The 20,712-nt window shown below is 44.0% G+C and overlaps 1 protein-coding gene across 1 annotated transcript in view; it reads left to right on the top strand.

Moving 5' to 3' along the window:
* Positions 1–3,551: 3,551 nt before the first annotated feature.
* The window catches only part of LOC108799384 (electrogenic sodium bicarbonate cotransporter 1-like), a gene marked incomplete at its 5' end in the record, with an annotated part of 300,557 nt that continues 283,396 nt past the window's right edge, over positions 3,552–20,712 (top strand). Inside the window, 3 exons of the mRNA XM_018571249.1 lie at positions 3,552–3,712; positions 8,934–9,083; positions 14,574–14,632. Coding sequence (XP_018426751.1) covers positions 3,552–3,712; positions 8,934–9,083; positions 14,574–14,632 — 370 coding nt within the window. The remainder of the gene's footprint in view (positions 3,713–8,933; positions 9,084–14,573; positions 14,633–20,712) is intronic.

Here is a 20,712-nt window from a genome sequence, read left to right as displayed (position 1 = left end):
TCTCCCCGCGTCCCTGTGCCGATCATGGATGTAGGCGGGCGCTGAGTGTGAGTGTGGCTCTTGATGCACTGACTCCAGCCTCAGTCCACTCCTTGTGAAAGTCCCCAACACTTTTGAATGGCCTTTTCCTGACAATCCTCTCCAGGCTGCGGTCATCCCTGCTGCTTGTGCACCTTTTTCTTCCACACTTTTCCCTTCCACATAACTTTCTATTAATGTGCTTTGGTACAGCACTTTGGGAACATCCAAATTCTTTTGCAATTACCTTTTGAGGTTTTCCCTCCTCAGGTCAGCAGTCTTTCCCATGATTGTGATTCCTTCTGAACCAGACAGAGACCATTTAAAGGCTCAGGAACCCTTTGCAGGTGTTATGGCTTAATTAGCTGATTAGAGTGGGACACTTTGAGCCTGGAATATTGCACCTTTTCACAATATTCTAATTATCTGAGATTGTGGATGTAGGGTTTTCATGAGCTGTAAGCCATAATCATCACAATTATGATAAATCACGGCTTGAACTATCTTGCTTTGCATGTAATGAGTCTATCTCATATATTAGTTTCACCTTTTAAGTTACATTAGTGAAATAAATGAACTTTTGCACGATATTCTAATTATTCGAGTTTCACCTGTATGTTTTTGTAACAGCCAGCCTGTTGGTGTACGTCTTGTTTATTGTGGTGTCAGGCTAGAGCAGCACAGTGGCATAGTGGTTAGCACTTCTGCCCTGCAGCACTGGGGGTCCGAGGTTCAAATCCTGGCCAGGTCACTATCTGTGTTTGTGTGGGTTTCCTCTGTTGACTCCTATACTCCAAAGCAGGGCCGGACTGGCCATAGGGCCGAGCCAAACACAATCCGCTCTGCCTGATTGCATTGATTGTGTATGGCTGCTATGCCAGATGCAGATTGTTGATTTAACTCTCCCTGCTCAGAGACAGAGCAGACAGATGTAAAAGAGCATCAGTCTGTAGGAGCAGGCTGATTGCATACTGCACTAGTGCTGACAGACCGATGCTTGTTTACATCTGTCTACTCTGCCTCTGAGCAGCGCAATGAGAGGGAGGAGCTAATTTACATTGTGAGCCTGTCTGGGGTAGATGGGGTGTTTGCAGGCTGATTTGAGGCAGGCAGCTTTGGTCACATGCTGTGAACTGCCCAGTAGGACCCCTGGTGTGCAGGAGCAGAATGGACACGTGCAGTGAGTCAGTTTGAGCGCCAGTATCGGTAGGAGACGGATTTGCATGCAGACTGTGACTGACAGCAGCAGCTTGAGAGACACCCTGAGGAGCTTGAGGCTGGAGTCATCCCTTCACATTCAAAGTAGGAGTAGCTATGCAGGGTTAATGGCAGCTGTAAGTGGTTGATGGTGGCTCTGGGGTAGGTGTGTGTGGTTAATGGTGGCTTTCAGGTAGGTATGGGGGCTCTGGGGTAGCTGTGCGGGGGTTAATGGGGGCTCTGGGGTAGGTGTGTGTGGTTAATGGCGGCTCTCCGTTAGGAATGGGGGCCCTGGGGTAGGTGTGCAGGGTTAATGGCGGCTCTGCGGTAACTGTACGGAGTTGATGGCGGCTCTAAAACTGCAGCTAATACAAACGATCAGGCGTCTGTAGAGACGCCCGATTGCTTGTATGTAAACCGCCATCCAAGAAGCTCCTGGCCGGCCGTTTAATTACAACGGCCGGCCGGAAAGCTATGCGTCCGGCTCTGGCGTCCTCTTGTCACAGACGAAAGGACGAGTGGATTTTTCAAGTCCTGTCTCTAACTGATGGTGGTATTCTGCATTTCTGTATCATTTATTGCTAGGATTTGTAGTCCTCTATAGCTTAGAGTCGGTGGCAGAACTACCAGGAACACAGTTTTTCCATCTGGGACCAGGCCCTGGCACTTCACCACTGTCCTAAAATCATTGGTCTGTATAAATGTCACCTGACGCTAAAAAAAAAAAAAGGCATCGGCAAGTACTTAAGGTATAGTATCAGTACTTGGTCTGTAGAAAGTGGTATCCGTGCACCCCTACTGTGTACCTATAAATTGGAGAGCATGCCTATCTATAACTCCCACTATGCCTGTATATTTACAGGTATAGAGGGAGTAATAGACAGGTATGCTGTGCAATTTACAGGGAAAAGTATATCTGTCTATACCCTGTATACCTATAAATTGCAAAGCATACCTGTCTATTAATCCCTGACTGGCTCAGTGGACCAAACCAGGCAAACACTATCAGCCTAATTTTGTTCGGCCTGGCCAACTATGCCTGATCACCTGCTCTGAGCAGGGCACTGAGAGGGTTTGCTCTTGGATTAGCCACTCCCCCATTGCTTGTTGTGGTACGCCGGTCCTGTTTGCTCAGTGCCAGAAACAGCGTTGGGAGCATATGGGGTCATGGCCGGCTCTATTGCCGGCAGCTAAGGGTGATGAGTCAAGAAAGACCCTGGTGCCCAACGTCCCTTAGGCTAGAGATGAGTTGGCGCCAGCTGCTGTGCAGAGAACACAGTGGCAGATGCAGGAGGGGGCAACGGAGTAATTTAACTTCTCCCTCCCACTGCTGCCATAATAATCTGTGGGGCACTGTTATAGAAATAATCTGCTTGGTACTGTTGTGGTAATAGTCTGCAAGATTCTATTGGTTACTATTGTAATATTCTGTGGTATACTGTTCTAACAATCTGTTGGTTACTATTGTAATATTCTTTGGCTATGCCACCCATGGAGTCTTCACTATATCTATATATTATCCCCTGTAATTAGGGAGCTGGCTTAGGCCTGAGGTGGCTACCTAATTTGCCTAATTAGAGAGGTGCCTGCGCTCCTGGCATCCCACATTTTATTACCTGTATGCCCACTCCACATTCTGCAAGCATCCACCTGAGTGTCAGTATTCTCTGCTACACACAAAGCGTTCAATTTGGAGCAGAAATTGCGTATCGCTGCAGACTTCCCAGCCAATAGAGTATTGTCTTTGAGATACCAGGCAAAAGCTGTCAGTGAGGTGGTGTTGTGGTACGCCTGTGTACGGAATTGGTGGTATTTGCCAGAATTGCTGGAGAACTGTGAGCGCTATTTCGGGAGCACTGACCTGTACAGGTTGTGGAGGATGGCTGGGGAGGTGGAGATCTACTGAGGATATTGCAAAACTTCTCTGTAGCAAGCTTCCTATATTGTTGCAAGGTTTGTATGTTGGTTGCTGCAAAGCTTGTGTGTTGGCTCTAGCCCTCCTTACTTACTAGTGGCTAGCCCTGCCCCTCAATTGTGCTTCAATTTTTGGCTCCGCCCATGGAGTGCAAGGGGGTGGGGCCTGTTAAGGGTCATGTGATTGGGCTGCTCAGTCTAAAATGCCTGGGCCTATTTTTTGTCCCAGTCCAGCCCTGCCCCAAAGACATGCTGGAAGGTTAATTGGCTCCTATCTGAATTGGCCCCTGCATGGGGATTAGATTGTAAGCTCCTAGAGGGCAGGGACTGATAAGAATGTGCACTATGTAAAAGCATTATGTATATTGTGAGCGCTATAAAAAAATCTGTAATAAATAATTGCTGTCTTAAATTTTTTGCAGGTGGATTCAATTTGAAGAAAAAATTGAAGATGGAGGAGAAAGATGGAGCAAACCTCATGTTACCACACTAACATTACATAGTTTATTTGAGTTAAGAACATGTTTTGAAAAGGGAATTATTTTACTGGATACAGAAAAGTGTACATTTAGAGAAATAATAGGTATTGTATATTTAAAAAATTGTTTAATTTAATTAAATTAGGAAAACGAATAATTCAATTTTTAAATTAGATGGGTTAAGTTGCACATAAACTCTTTCAATTAACCCCATCATAGGTAGTGCATGTGGTATCCATTGGCACCAGGCTGGTACTTTAAAGATGGTGTGCCATTCCCCCACCCCCCCCTTCATTTAGAACCTGCCTGTTGACATTAACCTAGCATTCATGTAATAATTTTGCTGTGGATATGCAAGTCTGCATGCCTGCTCGGCATGTTATTGTGTGATGGGCACATGTTCTTAATTTAAATTATGAAAACAATAAAGAAACATTTAAAAAATGGTAGTTCTGGGGGGGCGCATGCTCGCGGCTGCATTTATGGATGTGCTCTGAGGCAGCTCTGCACCAGCCGGGAAGCATTTTCCCGTTATTCCCTGCACCGCTAGATATTTTGGCTAAAACAGAAAGACATAGACAGCGCTCTCGGATGGGGAATGCTAGCTAACAGACATGTGTGCTGCCCTGGAAACAGGAGGAGTACCTGTAGATGCAGATAAACAAAGGGACACGGAGGGCGCAAAAACACAGCGGTGGAGCAATAGCTGGTTGGGCTAGGGTGTGTATAACAGACAAACAATGTACTAATAAGGAATAGTTGGCAGAGAATGGATGTAATGGTACTTACATGTGAATCCAGGAATCAGGATGTGGGCGGCCTGTGAGGAGGATCGGGACTCTCGTGGTGTCTGTTGATGTGCTGCTTGAGAGGGTTCGTCTACCAGGGAGGGATGCTGTGGAAGGAGAAAGGGGACTCTGTCCGTGGTGTTGCTGAGGGGGTGTTGACTCTGGGCAGTGTGAGGGAGAATCAGGAAGAACCCGACGGTAACGAGCCCAGACTGAGCTACTGTGACCGCGGTTGTGAGGGACGGCACTCGGTCTGTGTCTGGTCAGCTGAGGGCGGTGTGCAGGAGTCGGTGTGCGAGCGCAGCTGACAGATCCCGGGTGAACGGGTCAGTGAAGGGACGGGGGTGTACTGGATAAGGATGAACATGAGCGACGCGTTTCGAGGTGTTAACCTCTTTTTCCAGTCGACCTTGAAAAAGAGGCTAACACCTCTTTTTCTATGTCTTTCTGTTTTTGTTTACCAGTCCCTCACTGAGTGGAGTTTTTTATACAGCAGCACCCGGCCTCTATATCCATTTTTTACCATGACTACCATGGACAGGAACAAAAAATTAGATCTAATATTTCCCATGGGAGCCCTGTGTCCCAACATCTCAGCCTTGTCCAGATGTCCCCCCACCACCACTTCCAGACAAATTAGATGTGTCTAATACAATCGCCCCGCACTCCATGGCCCAGGAAACCCACATGCAAAGTCTCTTTTTTAAACTTAAAAATTGAATAAATCATGAGAGCTTGCAATGGTGGGACATAGCGTTCCTACGCAAATACACAGACTTCGGGATAACCCCAAGGGGACTGCGCATCAAGAAACAGTGTGACTTCCTGGACACAGACCTCAAAGATAACTGGCATTTATTGGCCGATTTCTGTACCAAAAAATGGATACCTCTCATCATCACCCAAAGGGAACGCAAACTTAATTTGCTTAAAGCAAACATTACACAACTACAACAAACACTTCACACTTCTTTTGGTGACTCTTGCCTATACACCTCCTGGTTCGTCACCCTTGAACACAACATCCGTAAACATGAGGACACTATTATCTGCTCCAAATCCCAAAAATTCCTAAGGGATATGGCAGACTACGCCAACCGTAAGGTCTTCAATTGGAAAAAATACCCCCATCCCCCCACCACCAACGCCTGCTCTCCTCTCCCCCCTCCCTTCTATCCATACACCCCACACCATCCCTTGGATAGCGGCCCTCATATGGAATGGGATATCCAAAACCTACATATCACAAGATCGTCACCGAGTCCACGCACCCCATAAACAATCTTACACATCTCAAATCATAAAGAACACACCCGCCCAAAGCACCCATCCAAACTCATACATCCCTGCAGGCACTATTGAATAAAAAAAAAAACCCTTGCCAGCCAATCCCTCACTCCCCGCCAGCCCCATCATGCCCCTCATCCCCAGCTCCCAACCATGCACCGTGGTGGCCAACCCCACCACCATATCCCCCGTGCCAAGACCACTTCATGCTCACACCATCACTACCAGTTCTTTTTTAGACTTGGGCCATTCACACCCGCCCAAACTAAAAAGAAAATAACCAGAAGAGGAAACAGAGCAGGAAAATTGGTCCAAAAGAGGAAAAGCAACAAACTAGCACCTTCCACCATCAAAATCTTCAACCTCTCTAATCATACCCTTAGCCCATATGAGACATCCCTATTACAAAAGGGCCTAAATTTTGCTCCCACTGCCAAACCCAACCCGTTCACTCTATTTATAGACCTTAATAGATTCATTCGTAAACTAACACTTCAAAGACACTACGCAAACAGAAAACAGTATTCACCAAACATGCCCACCACCCCATTGTCCCCCAACAATTCCAGCAGCAACATGGATGACACAGATACTGATACTAGCTTGAGCTCTATAATTGGAGGTGACCAAGTAGGTTTCATCCCTTGTCGACAGGCTGGAGATAACTTTCGGTGTATGTCCCTTCTTTACACATTGCCAAATCCCGTAAGCTACCAGTTATACTCCTGTCACTTGATATCTAGAAAGCGTTTGACTCTTTATCACGGGGTTTTCTTTTCGCAATGCTAGACAGATGAGGTTTTGGCCTACATTTTCAGGAGTGGGTGGTGGCGCTTTATTCTCATCCGATGGCTAGAGCCATCAGTCGGAGCCCTTCCCAATAGAGCAGGGTACTCAACAGGCTTTCTGTTATCCCCGCTTCTGTTTGTCTTAGCTATTGGGCCATTGTGTAACAGATCCCGGTGACTCACCCGACCGGCATCACAGAGATGCCCCCGGTCTGTGACGTCTCGGTGTTCCGCCTCCCTCCTCGGCTTAAGCCGAGATCTCTCACTTGTCTGGCGTTCCAGCAACCGATGCGGATGCCAGACTGTGCACCTCCGCACTCGACCAAGACTGCAGCTCACTAGCAGCCTCAGGGAACCTGTCATCTCCCCTCCTTTTATCGCCACATTCTCACCTACTTACCATTTAGGGCAATCCGGAGTTTTGCCCTGGTTATGACCACCCTCAAGCGCTTCGGCATTGGGCTACCAACCGATTGCTTCATATCTCCAGACTAGTCACCCCCACAGGTGTGAAGACCTTCTCTTACCTTCGCGAGCACTTTCATCTCCCTCCCGCATACATTTTTCGTTATCTTCAGGTTAAACATTATCTGGATACTCTGCAAAGTAATTTCCCTGACATCTCTACCCCCACGGCTTTCGAAGGCTTATGTGCCTCTGACCTTCATTTCGCGGGAGTTATTCTTCTCTTGTATTCCCTCCTCTTGGCACCTCTACAGTCGGTCCCACCCTCCTATGTTGGATAATGGGAGACAGAGTTGGGGGTGGTAGCATCAGACAAGAGTTGGTCACAGATGTGGCTGTCAGCGAAAGACCTGCTCCACGCATGCGCCAAGGAGGAAGCGCACACGCATGCGCATAGCATGTCCTCCACGCTGAAAGACGTGCCGTATGGCGCACAGGAAGTTACATGATTGATTAGCTCACTTCCTTATTTAAACCCAGCTCACATGCTCATTAGTTGCTGGATTGTCTTCTCAGCTCCTGTGTGTGTTTTGTATCCTGATCCCTGCCCTGCCTTGATTATCACCGTTTACCTGGATTTTGACCTGTTTTTGCCTCAACAACCTTCCTTGATTGCTGCCTGCCTTTTTTTGGCCTCGGACTGTTTATTGGATTATTCTTCTGCCTTCTCACTTTGGTACTTCATCTGATCTCCTGGCTTTTGACCTTGGCTTACCTTGATTTCTGGATTTCCCTGAGCACTCGTGCCACTCAGTGTCTGCCTGGCCTCTGTCACCATCCTCAAAGGCCACAAGACACGAGGTGCAAGAGAAGCCACCTCAAACACTCAGTCTCCCTACCAGGTACGTGACAGTGGCTCTCTAACTCTAAGAGCTCCACTTCCATGTCTGGATTGGAAATCAATTACAAACTATTCTTCATGAGGTACCTGGTTCCCCAGCAGATCTCTAGAGTCCTTCCCTCCTACCCCTCTTCCTGTTTCAGGGGTTGTTCTGTGGAAGGCTCTTTTCCACATATCTGGTGGGACTGTCCACTAGTCACCTGCTTTTGGACTAAGATATTTGCCAAAATCACCCTATCGCAAAGCCCTTATATTGCCCTTTTTAACCAGAAACCACCTGTAGTCAATAACCACCAATTTAAATTACTGCTACATATCTTTACTGCAGCCAGGAAGGTGATTGCGAGATCTTGGAAGTCACCCTCACTCTCTCTTAAAATGTTTTTTTGCTATAATGTCACAGGTAATGTTTTTTGAGAAACTCCCGGCGTCCCAGGAGGACACCCTGGCTAAGTACTCCACTGTCTGGGACCCGTGGATTGCTGCCTTCTTTCCAGGAGACATTGACCGGATCTCCCTGCTCCTCTGATCACTTACATTTTGTTCCTGTAGTGTCGTGGGGTGGAGAGCCGGCAGCTTTGTGTTGTTTGTCTACCTTTCCTCTCGTTCCGTCTTTTGTGTGTTTATCGTTTTCCCCATTATCCTCTTTTAAACATCTGCGTTACTTGAGCTGACCAAATTGCGCTTGTCACACACTGTGCATTATGTTATTGTTGGCTGGGGCTTTTGCCTTGGCCCTGACATTTATTGGGGTTTTCCTCCCCTTTTTTTTTGTCTTTATTTGTTTAATATGAAAATGTGTTCAATAAAAGTAAAAAAAAATGGTAGAGCTAAATCCAGCAAAGTTGGATTCTGTAAGTGGATTGAAAGACTGACAACAGCTTTAACAACTTCATTTTTATTATTTAATAAGTCCCCAAACTGACACTCTTCCTGCTAATGGAGCAAAACTTCATTGCTCTTATTACATTTATTTTCGCATAAAATAAAATGAGCACCCAATCAGTTTATAGCTGTTACTTTCTGGAGTGCCTTAAAAAATATAATTCTGTGGGCAGCCCAACGTTTCCTTTTTCTCCAGCTTTTAAAAGTAAGGCCAATTTTATTATGTATGGTATATATACCTTGGAAATAAAAGGTGTTTATTTTCTTGCAGATCATGTACTAAAACGAAGAATTTCCATTAATACAACATATCAGGAAGAAAATGAAAATATATTAAATGTCCTGCTTCAAAATCATGTACATCATACAAGAAAATCACGAACAAAATTTATGAAAGACATAATTTCATCAACTAGTAGGAGTAAGTGTTACGTAAAAATTTAGCGTTCTTTATTTCTTTACTTTTAAAATTAGTTAAAAGGATATGTCAATATAAATGCAGAAGAAAGATGAAAAAAATCGGTACTTTCTACAAGACAGAACTACAAGAGTTAATATGTAGAGATGTGCAATTCGTTTCAGAAAAATTTGCTTTTCGGACAAATTTTCATCATTCGGAGATTTGGATCTATCCTCATTCCCAAATAACAGAAATGATGAATGAAATGAATCCGATTTTCCGAAAATGGAAATCTGTTTTTTTTTTTACAGTCTGCAGAAGGGAAAAAAAAAGCGTGTGGTTCCCTCCCAATTCATATAAGACCCTTTAGGTCTGGTGGGAATGTTAGGAGGGACCCCCAAGTTAAAAAAAAAATGTGGGGGGAAAAATGTGGGGACCCCCTAAAACTTTATATCATTGGATTTTGATACAGAGACTTGTTCTTTATAATTTATAACTACTAGATAATGGTAACTGACTTGACACTAATTATTTTGTCACTTTATTCAGGGTGGCTGTGTATTGTACTAAGTTCTGTTTGCACATATATATATATATCTACACTGAGAGGCCAGATTATTATGACCACCTGACATTTGTAGGCAAATTAGCTAAATTTAGCTATAATTTTGCGCTGTGGTTGCTAGAGGGCCAGACCATTATAAATATGGAAGCAGGTTGTTTAGCATTATTAGTCCAGTAGACAAGATGTCAAAAAAGACAAAAACGCAGTATTGCAGTGTGCCACTGGACTCTAAAAAAGCGGAGATATGTTCTCTAGAGTGACGAATCGCGCTTCTCTGCCTGGCAATCCGATGGACGTGTCTGGTGTTCGGCGGTTGCAAGGAGAGTGGTAGTTGCCTGACTGCATTGTGCCGATAGAACACTTTAGGGATGAATTAAATCGGGTTGAGGTCAGGACTCTGTGCAGGCCAGTCAAGTTCCTCCACCCTAAACTCGCTCATCCATGTCTTTATGGACCTTGCTTTGTGCACTGGTGCGCAGTCATGTTGGAACAGGAAGGGGTCATCCCCAAACTGTTCCCACAAAGTTGGGAGCATGAAATTGTCCAAAATGTCTTAGTATGCTGATGCCTTAAGAGTTCCCTTTACTGGAACTAAGGGGCCAAGCCGAACCCCTGAAAAACAACCCCACACCATAATCACTCCTCCACCAAACTTTACACATGGCACAATGCAGTCAGGCAAGTACCACTCACCTGGCAACCGCCAAATCCAGACACGTCCATCGGATTGCCAGGCAGAGAAGTGCGATTCGTCACTCTAGAGAACACGTCTCTGCTTTTCTAGAGTCCAGTGGCGGCATTCTTTACACCACTTCATCTGACGCTTTGCAGTGCACTCGCTGCTGATGGTTTCAAGGTGGCAAAAATCCTGTGTAATAAAATTACCTAGGAGGCCTTACACTGACCGCCAATGTAACGGAGGTATTCACACTGACCACCAATGTTGAACCCAATCTGCCTGTTTATAGCACATTATTTTATTAGCTAAATCCATCCCCATCTATTATTACCCCCAATCCTCCAGTGAGGAGACCACCTGTGACCCTCATCACCCCTCTGCTCACACTCTCCCCCTCTACTCCCATATCTTCCTTCTGGTCCCACTCTCCCCCATATCCCCTCTGCTCCTACATATCCCCTCTGCTCCCACTCTCCCCCACATCCCCTTGGTCCCACTCTCCCCCATATCCCCTCTGGTCCCACTCACCCCCACATCCCCTCTACTCCCACTTTCCCCCCACATCACCTCTGCTCCCATGTTCCCCCACATTGACTCATTAATTTACATATGAATGAGTTGTGGCTCATTCGTATGTAAATACTGAGATCTATTAATATGTAAATTTAACGTCAGGGCCTATTTTCAATGGTGGGCCTGAAGCTGGTGCTCCAAACTCTAGAGATTGCTTTATTTGCATTAAAATCCTTTAATGCTAACTTAAATACAAAATATCACCACACTACTCTGAACAGTTTCAGTTAGTATGTTTATTTATTTATTGTCTGATATTGTTCATGATTATCGGATCCAATAGTGTGGTGATTGAGGATTGAATGGTGGAGAGGAGTGCAGTTGCATGACAACGATGTCATTTTTTTCATCTTACAACAGAAAGGATATTTTGTATATTGGATTTAGGTGGTGATATTAAAATTTTTTTTGTACTTTATGACAATCCTGTAGTGCCTTTATTTTTCTTTATTCTTCTAAGCGTTTATTTAAATCCATCCTTAAAGTGACATTAAACCCTCAGATTTTTTAACATAAAACAATAGTGTAATGTGTGCCTTACTGTAATCCATGGTAGTTTCCCTTCTCTTTGCTGCTCTTCCTTTTAAATCTGTATCTGTTCTCATGCTGGGCAGAACTTCTGTTTTGCAGCAGACTGCCTTGTCTCTGGATTGGATACATGGTGTCTGTGTGTAGGTTTGCAACCTGAGCCAGCACTACAGGAAGAGGGACTCAGCTGCAAAGGGAAGTTCTCCCCCAGCATGAGAAGGGATACAGATTTAAAAGGAAGAGCAGCAAAGAGAAGGGAAACTACCATGGATTACAGTAAGGCACACATTACAGTATTGGTTTATGTTAAAACATCTGAGGGTTTAATGTCACTTTAAAATATGTATACTAATATGTAACTAAAGGCAACTATAGATTCAGAGCTTGTTAAGTCATCCTTGCAACACACGTTACAATCTGGATTGTACATCTACTGTAGCTTCAGTGTATGTTCTATTGATTTATCAACTGTTACATACAGACATGGACAAATTTGTTGGTATCCTGCCATGAAAAAAAAAAGAATCCAGAATTCATCATTGTTTCTTAAACAGATTTAAAAGATCAGACTTTGCTTTTAATTTTTGATTCAACAGAATATTTTAAATAACAAAACACATTAAAACGACATGGACAAAAATGATGGGACCCTCAACCAAATATTTTTTACAAACCTTAGCGGAAATCACTGCAAATAAGCAATTTCTGTAGATTTCAATTAGACTTCTGCACCTGCCAACAGGTAATATGACCCACTCTTCTTGAGCAAACTGCTACAGCTGTCTCAAAGGGGGCCTTCTCCAGACTGCATGTTTTAGCCCTTTCCATATATGTCCAAGAGGATTCAGATCAGGGCTCATAGAAGGTTACTTTCATAGTCCAATGTTTTGTTATTTGGTGCTTTTAGCTGTGTGTTTTGGGTCAATATTCTGTTGGAGGACCCATGACCTGCAACTGAGACAGAGCTTTCTGACACAGGGCTGTATGTTTCACTGCAAAATTCCTTGATAGTCTTGGCATTTTATTGTACCCTGCACAGATTCAAGGCACCCTGGGCCAGATGCAGTATAGAAGCCCCAAAACTTAACTGAACCCTTTGCCATGTTTCATAGTATGTATGGTGTTATTTTCTTTGAAAGCTTCATTTGTTTCATCTGTGAACACAGAGCTCATGGGTGTGAAGCTGGCCACACTCCTATGAGCTCTAAACAAAAAGATGCAGTTTTGTTTTATCTGTCCAAAGGACATTCTTCCAGAACCATTGGAATTTTAACAAATTCCAGTTTGGCTTTTGGTTTTTTGTTGTTGTTTTTTGCAACAGTGGAGTCTTCCTGGGTCTTTTTCCTTGGAGCCCACTGTCACTCAAAAAATTATGGAGGGTGCAATCCAACACTGATGTACCTTGACCTTGGAGTTCAGCTTGTTTCTCTTTGAAAGTTTTTTTGGGTGTTTGTCTATCAAACTGTACTTCTGTTCATTCTAGGGTTGATTTTTCTCTTGCAGCCACATCCACGGAAGCTGGCCACACTCCTATGAGCTCTAAACATCTTAATAATATTTGCAACTGTAGTCACAGGGACTTGGAAAATGGTCTTATAGCCTTTACCTTTGACATGCTGGTCTATAATTTCCTCACTCATTTACTGCTCCATGTTCAGTGTGATGTGTACGATGATACCAAACTGCTGAGTGACCACTTTTCTCAATTTAAAAAGGATGATTCATTGATTACAACTTTGAAGTCATGTGATACTAATTACTGAAATATCAGTATGATCCTATTTTCTGTCTAGGTAATTTTAGAATATCTTTGTAGAATAAGCCATAACTTATCTCTTTTCACCCTTTGGTTACTTTATAACACACACCAATTGTTTCATGTAGGTTTACATGAAACAATTGTTTTAATTTCTTTACTTTTAGGAGGATTAAAACTGTTTTAATAAGTTATTCGGGTACCAAATAAGTTGTCCATGCCTGTTGAATTGGAACAGCCAAATATATATCCAGTCAGATAGGTCTTTGTACTATGTAATTGTTGGTAAATCTAAAGGAGATTGTACAATTTCTGTACAATCGGTTTAAAATGTGTGTGGCCAGTGTGAGTCTTCAGTTTACTTTGTGATTATTCTTTCTTAGTACTTTTACTTTGTTTTAAAGACTATATAGATGTGTGGGTATGCATATATACAACAGCTTCATGCAATGTGCTCTAAATACTGTTGCTGATACCTTCTTTAAAGTGACTTTGTCACAAAAATACATTTTTTAACTAGACATGTGAATGAAGTTGTAAACAAAACAGTAAATACCTCTCACACTGTCTGTGAGGCAGAACACTAGTTAGATGAAAAGGAATCATCCACTGAAATTTCTTCAAAGACCATCACTTCTGAAAGTGTCAATCTCGTTTTAATTTGTGATTTACTCTGATTGTGTCCTGTCAGTGTTACACTCTTTTTTACAGGTACATCTCTTATTTAAAGTAAAATTTTTGTTACAGTTCCTTTACAAATAATTTGTTTACCGAAACATTAAAAATATAATTTAAGTTACACTGTTAACTATATTAATATTTATGTTACTTCGACATGTGCATAGAAAATTTTTTGTTTCGGACAAAACAAATTAAGACTAAAAACATTTTTATTCCTTTCGTCAAAGGAAACAAATTCCTATGCTGCTTTGGATTCAGAGGCAACGAGCCTCCGAAATTGCACAATAAACTGCAGAACGAGTGGCGGCCATATTGGTGTATACCAAGTGCCGCCATCTTGGTGCATACCAAGATATACTCTAAAATGGTGGCGGCATGCGCACAATGCGCTGGCAGCCAATATGGCCTCTGCGCGTTCTGGAGACGAATATATGTATGCCCAAATATCGTTTTCGGATATTCAGGCATATAATAAATTTGTTATTTCGGATTTGAAAGGACCGCTGCATCAACTGACTTTCGTTGATTTGCAGGTTCGTTCGAATCCGAATGCACATGTCTAATATTACTAATTGTTAAAATGTTTTTGCCCAAACAGCATATGACTTTAGCAGTTATTTTATGTTAATAGATTTTTTTCTCAGTTTTATTGGTCCTATAAACATTTATCTTTTAAAATGTTGGCTGTTTTGGATTAAATGGACTTAAACTTAGTTTTTCAAATTGCAGGCAAAAAATCATCTTCAAATGTACCACTTGAACTTTCCGAAAAGCCTTCATATGAACAGGTAAACTACAAAATAGTGTATGTTACATAGTTAGTCAGGTTGAAAAAAGACACAAGTCCATCGAGTTCAACCTATAGTATAACAGTAAGCTAGGGCTTAACTAAAAATAGTAATAAATGACTGCAAGTTTGTCCTTATACTGTAAATAATGGAGGGGTGCATTTTTTCCTGGAACTTGGGTACTCTATGAACTTGTATATATACATGCACTATATTTCCTAAATTCCTTCAAATACATCACTTTATTAGTACATACTCACTTTTTTCTATACAAAGCAACACATTGTGCCCCATGTTGAATAATATTACTTACTTTTTCATTTTCAGCATACTTTATCCTTAGTTTCAAAGGAATGTTTCACTAAATGATCTCTTACATAGGCAAACCTTTTTGAACCCGAGTGCCCAAATTGCGACGCAAAATCAATTTATTTATCTCAAAGTGCCAGCGCTGAAATTAAGCTTAGTACTGTATTGCAGTTCGGGCGCTCGGGTTTAAGAAACCTTCAACATCACTGCCTTAGGCCCCAATTCACACCAAGCGACATACCTTACAAGCGGATCCGCGCGACTGTTTGAGGGCGACATTCCAGCTACGATCGCGCGACCTTCACTGGCGGGCTGCATTCAAAAATAGAAAAATTGTGCGACTTCCTTGGGAAAAAGGGGCCTGCTACAGCGACTGGTGACATGGAGCTGTACATTAGAACATCTCCATTGAATAACATTAGGCGGCAACTTCTCGCAATATCGCGGCGGAAATCGCACGATTTTCCGCTCAGTGTGAAACATGCATAATCAAACATTTATACATTCAATAAAACACACACACATACACACGTAATGAATATTAGACGGTCGCTCGCGGGGGCCTCCCGGGGTCCTAGCGAGGAGGAGGCGGCCGTCTAATCTGCCTGTTAAGAAGTGGTCCTTGAACCTGGGCTCGCGTGCCAGCAGAGAGGGCCCCACGTGCCCTCCTTGGCACGCGTGCCATAGGTTCGCCACCACTGTCTTAGACAGTGTCAGGAACCATAGCACCTCCAGGTGGCGCTGGAACCAGGTTCTGCAGTTCCTGCACTCACCTGCAGGTGTTTCCAGGCAGCCAGGAGCTGTCAGGTACCATACCACCACTAGGTGGTGCTGGAACCTGCAAGTCCAGTGCTCACCTGTGGGTGTCTCCCAGCTGTTGGCGATTAATTACCACCTGGTGCTACCTGGGAGGGTATTTAATCCCTGCAGTGTGGATTTTGCCTCAGTATTGTCGCTATTACCTGAGTCCTAAGTCCTGCCCCAGTCCTGAGTCCTGCCCCAGTCCTGAGTCCTGCCCTAGTCCTGAGTCCTGCCCCAGTCATGAGTCCTGAGTCCTGCCCCAGTCATGAGTCCTGCCCCCGTCATGAGTCCTGCCCCAGTCATGAGTCCTGCCCCAGTCATGAGTCCTGCCCCTTTGTTCCTTGGCCTTTGCTCCTTGACCCCCCCTTGTGTTACTTGCTCCCCAGGTTTACTTGCCCTGTTACCTTTTTGTATGTGCTTGTGTTTACATTTAGTTAGCTACTATTACTTGTTTGTGGTTGCTTGTGGGTGTTGGTGGGGTTGTTTGTGTTATATGATTTTGGTGTGTCTAATAAACTGTATATAAGCTCATTGGCATTGTCTGGTGTGGTCACGCATTTGGTCCTCCCGTGTGGGTACCTGCATGCGGTGTGAGGACACCCGCGCATGGTACCCTGACAGAGTGTCCATCTAAATACTGTGGAAGGCATATTGTTGACAAATGTACCTACTTTTTCAGCCTCAATGGATGTTTGTTCTTTACTTTTTCAAGTGACAACAACTTCTTCTTTATTATTTTTGTTAAATCTTGGTAATTGACAGACTATTAGACATGTGCTCTTCATTTCATTCCAAATTGAAGTTCAGACACATTTAGGTAAATTCGGACATTCGGATGCATCCGAATTTCCGAATAAGAGAAATAAGGAATTGGATAACTATAATTCAGAATTACTTTTTGTTGTTAAACGTTATAATAAAAATAAACAGTGTGGAGTCCCTTCCTCAATTCATACCAGACCCTTTAGGTCTGGTAGGAATTGTAGGGGCCTGCTGCACCCCATGGCAAAGCACCTTGTCCCCATGTCGATGAGTAGAAGGGCCTCTTCCCCACAACCCTGGCCCCGTGGTTACATAGTATATGAGGTTGAATAAAGACGCAGGCTTCCGAATGTCAAAAAAGGGGCGGAACAAGTCCCCTGATGTCACGACTCGCTCCGCCCCTTTGTTGCCATTCAGGCCAGAGCTGTCATTTTGTGGCGAGAGTTTGTCAGGATCGGCCGTGTCTGAGGGCGTCGACTATTTTTTCTTTTGGCGAGTCGGCGACCGTCGTCCATCGTGATTGACAAGGATCTACATTGCTGAATGACAAGATTGACCTTTACATCGATGGACTTTTTTTTTTAATAAAAGATTTTTTATAGAGTTGTGTGTTTCTTTACAATTTTACTGTTTGCTTGTTGAATGAATAGGGGAAACAACTACCCCTTACTCATTTACGAGGGGGGGTGGGATCTGTGTGCCCCCTTCATAAAAGCAGGAAACTGGGTAGGAGACCGGCGAATGTCCATTCGCCAATCTCCTCCCCGCTCTAAGGAACCGGAAGCAACGCTGAGCGCATCACTTCTGGTCCCTTAGCTGTCATTACTGGGCTGCAGAAGCACTCCAATAAGCTATTGGGGTGTGAGCTGCATTTCAATAGCCTATTTGGAATGAAAAGACCCCTAGTGTCACCCTAAAGAATACCTGTCACTAGGGATGCACTGATACAGATACTAGTATCAATGCCGATGCTGGGTATACCATAGCCGATACATAGCGCTGATACTGGCGGTTAACATTTTTAAATAGATTTGGCTGCCTGAGGTCCTGCGTTTCCTGGGGACCTCAGGCAGCCTGCTGGGGACCTCACGGCAGCTGTCTTTGACAGTACGGATCCAACCGAACATCTCCTCTGCAGTCTTCCTGAGACTGTCACAGCACTGGACAACCCTACACCCACCTATACAGCCATGGAGATCCTGGCACCTGCCAGTACAGCCCTGTAAAAGTCCCATATGCAGCCCTGGTGAGACTTGAATGTAGCCCTGGTGAGACCCAAACGCAGCCCTGGTAAGACCTGGAGAGAGCCACATGCAGCCCTAAAGTGATCCACATCCAGGCCTTGTGAGATCTGGATGCAGCTCTGGTGAGATCTGGATGCAGCTCTGGTGAGATCTGCACGCAGCCCTGGTGAGACCTGCACGCAGCCCTGGAGATAGTCACATGCAGCCCTAAAGTGACCCACATCCAGCCCTGGTGAGATCTGCACGCAGCCCTGGTGAGATCTGCACGCAGCCCTGGTGAGATCTGCACGCAGCCCTGGTGAGCTCTGCACGCCCTAGTGAGATCTGCACGCAGCCCTGGTGAGATCTGCACGCAGCCCTGGTGAGATCTGCACGCAGCCCTGGTGAGATCTGCACGCAGCCCTGGTGAGATCTGCACGCAGCCCTGGTGAGATCTGCACGCAGCCCTGGTGAGATCTGCACGCAGCCCTGGTGAACACGCGCAGACACACTGCCACACTTCTGAGTGACCCTCACAGCCCTTCTGGATCCTGCCATACCCTCCTGAGAGCAGGTAAGTAAACTTTTATACTGCGGCTGTCTATTGTTCTTCTCTTATTGGTGTATGTCACAGTGCTAATCAAATGCAATGGAAAATGGCAACCGGCTATAGAGGACTACAAATCTCCACAATCCGTGATTGCTGGTTGCCATTCTCCATTGCTGAATAATCATAGATTGCTGAGATTTGCAGTCCTCTATAGCCGGTTGCCATTTTCCATTGCTGTATAATCATGGATTGATGGGATCTGTAGTCCACTATTGCTCAATTCTCCAATCATGGATTGAGTTACAGTTTTTCATAATTATAAAGAAACTGCACTAAAATCTAGAAAAAATGTCACGTCACTTTAAAAAAAAGTATCGGTAATTGGTATCAGCAAGTACCTGAGGAACAGTACTGGTATCAGTGCATCCCTACCTGTCACCTGCGAGCGTGTGCGTATAAGTGTAAACATACGTTGGGTGCGCCTATATATAAAATTGATGATCGCGTTACACTTGTAACACATGTGTCAAAACGAGTACAATAATTCTAGGGCCAATAATCATGAATATCTCTAAACTGATGAGCTGTACGGGCGTCACCTATGAATCATTTGGGGTACCGTATTTTGTTGCCGTTTCGTGGTCGCACACAATTTTTAACCTGGTCCTGTTGGATATCTATTTACTCGTTGTAACCTCATCTTTTATAATTTACCAATGTACTAGTGTATTATATTGTAGTTTTGGGTACTTAATTAACTTAAGTGCAGTTTTTGCTAAATATTTGGGTTTGATAAAGAGTTGCGCTAATATCGTACGACTTAAAAATTTGCAACTGCCACCAATTTATTGTATCAGAAAAAATATAATGTTTGGGGGTTTGAAGAGTAAATTTTTAGGCCTAAAATGTGGATTATAACGTGTGCAAAAAACGTAAAAAAGGCCTTGGCAGCAAAAGGGTTAAACGGCAACACTAAAAATACTCACATCCTTTAACCCCTTCGTGATGGGAGACGTACACTGTACATCCCGCCACAAAGGGACCAAATGAGTTATTTGCTGCATTAGAGGGCTGGTAACCGCTGAGAATCAGCGGTTACCATTCATTAATGGATGCCTCAGTATAGGAGGCATTCATTAATGAAAGGGTTAACCTTTTTCAGACACCTGATACCTTAATATCGGGTGTCTGAGAGTCAAAGCAGAGCGGGCAAACATGCCGGCAAAAGCCGGCATTCTTACAGCTCGTATAGATCTAGAGATATCTCTCTCGGATCGTATACTGGCTTTTTTTTTTTTCTTTCACTTTCAGGGATACATAATGTATCTATTCCTGAAAGAAGAATGTTTCAGTTTTCTGATCGTTGTTCAGAAAACCTTTAATGACAGCTGAATCCTGAACTGCTGCAGGATCAGTGTCACTAACTTATTATTGGCTGTTCTGAAGTTTGAAGCAGCCTAATAATAAACAAAAAGTTATTTATCAAGCAGTAATAGTGAGATTAATTCACAATGACTGCTTGATATAATTAAATAAATAAAATAAAAAATGTAAACGTTTTAAAAAAATAGTGCAGGCGATTCTTGACTCAGAGGTTCTGTCCTTTCGGGAGGTGACTCAGAAAGAGGTCATGATGTGACGGGTTGTGTCCCCAGTTGGTCGGCTCCAGATCCTTTCCATCCGATACATGGGCTGGACTTCAGGACGTCCTGTCTCAGAGATGAAAATGTGGTCATCCGCCCGGGCTTGGGTGACTTGATCGACCTGGCAACAGGAACATCTCATCACGGCATATAAAAGGAATAGAAACAAGAACAACATGAGTACGTATATCCCTACTTCCTTCAGCCACGATCTGATGGAGAACAAGAAATCCCCGAAACTTCCAAAACCCTTAAAAAGATTCCAACCCTCATTAGCTATGGCCCTAGCTCTGCCCTGCAAGGAACTAACCTTGTCCATGTGGGCCTGAACCTTGTCACTAGTGTCCGCTATCCAGGTACAACATAGATTCACAGAAACCCCCCATTGGACGCCAAAAGATAATCAAGTGCCATTTTTTCCTGCAATCTTTTCATCTGTCTTTGTTCCTGGGTGATCTCCCTCACTGCCTCAACGGTTTCATTGAACATCTCATCCGCTATGGACGAGAAATTGTTCAGTCGCTTCATAAGCTTGATCTCCCATCCAGTCCACGCCGAGAACCATGCCCAAGCCTGGTTGTGGCCAGAGAACAATTCCCTACGAGCTCTCCCGGACATCCTTGCCTTTTTGCGCACCATCAGGTCCTCTCGATCGGCGGCAACGTAAGATGCTGGAACAAGCTCATGAACCTCTTGTAGTAGGGGGAATTACCTTTTAAACGGCTGACCCGCATAGGAAATAATATGGGCCTGTCAGAACTGCACATGGGGAATTTCTCTGACGGTCCCGGG

Source organism: Nanorana parkeri, unplaced genomic scaffold (genome assembly GCF_000935625.1).
Source record: "Nanorana parkeri isolate BGI_ZX_2015 unplaced genomic scaffold, ASM93562v1 scaffold1710, whole genome shotgun sequence".
Lineage (NCBI taxonomy): Eukaryota > Metazoa > Chordata > Amphibia > Anura > Dicroglossidae > Nanorana > Nanorana parkeri.
Note: the sequence above shows the minus strand (reverse complement) of the source record. Positions and strands in the feature narration are given on the sequence as shown.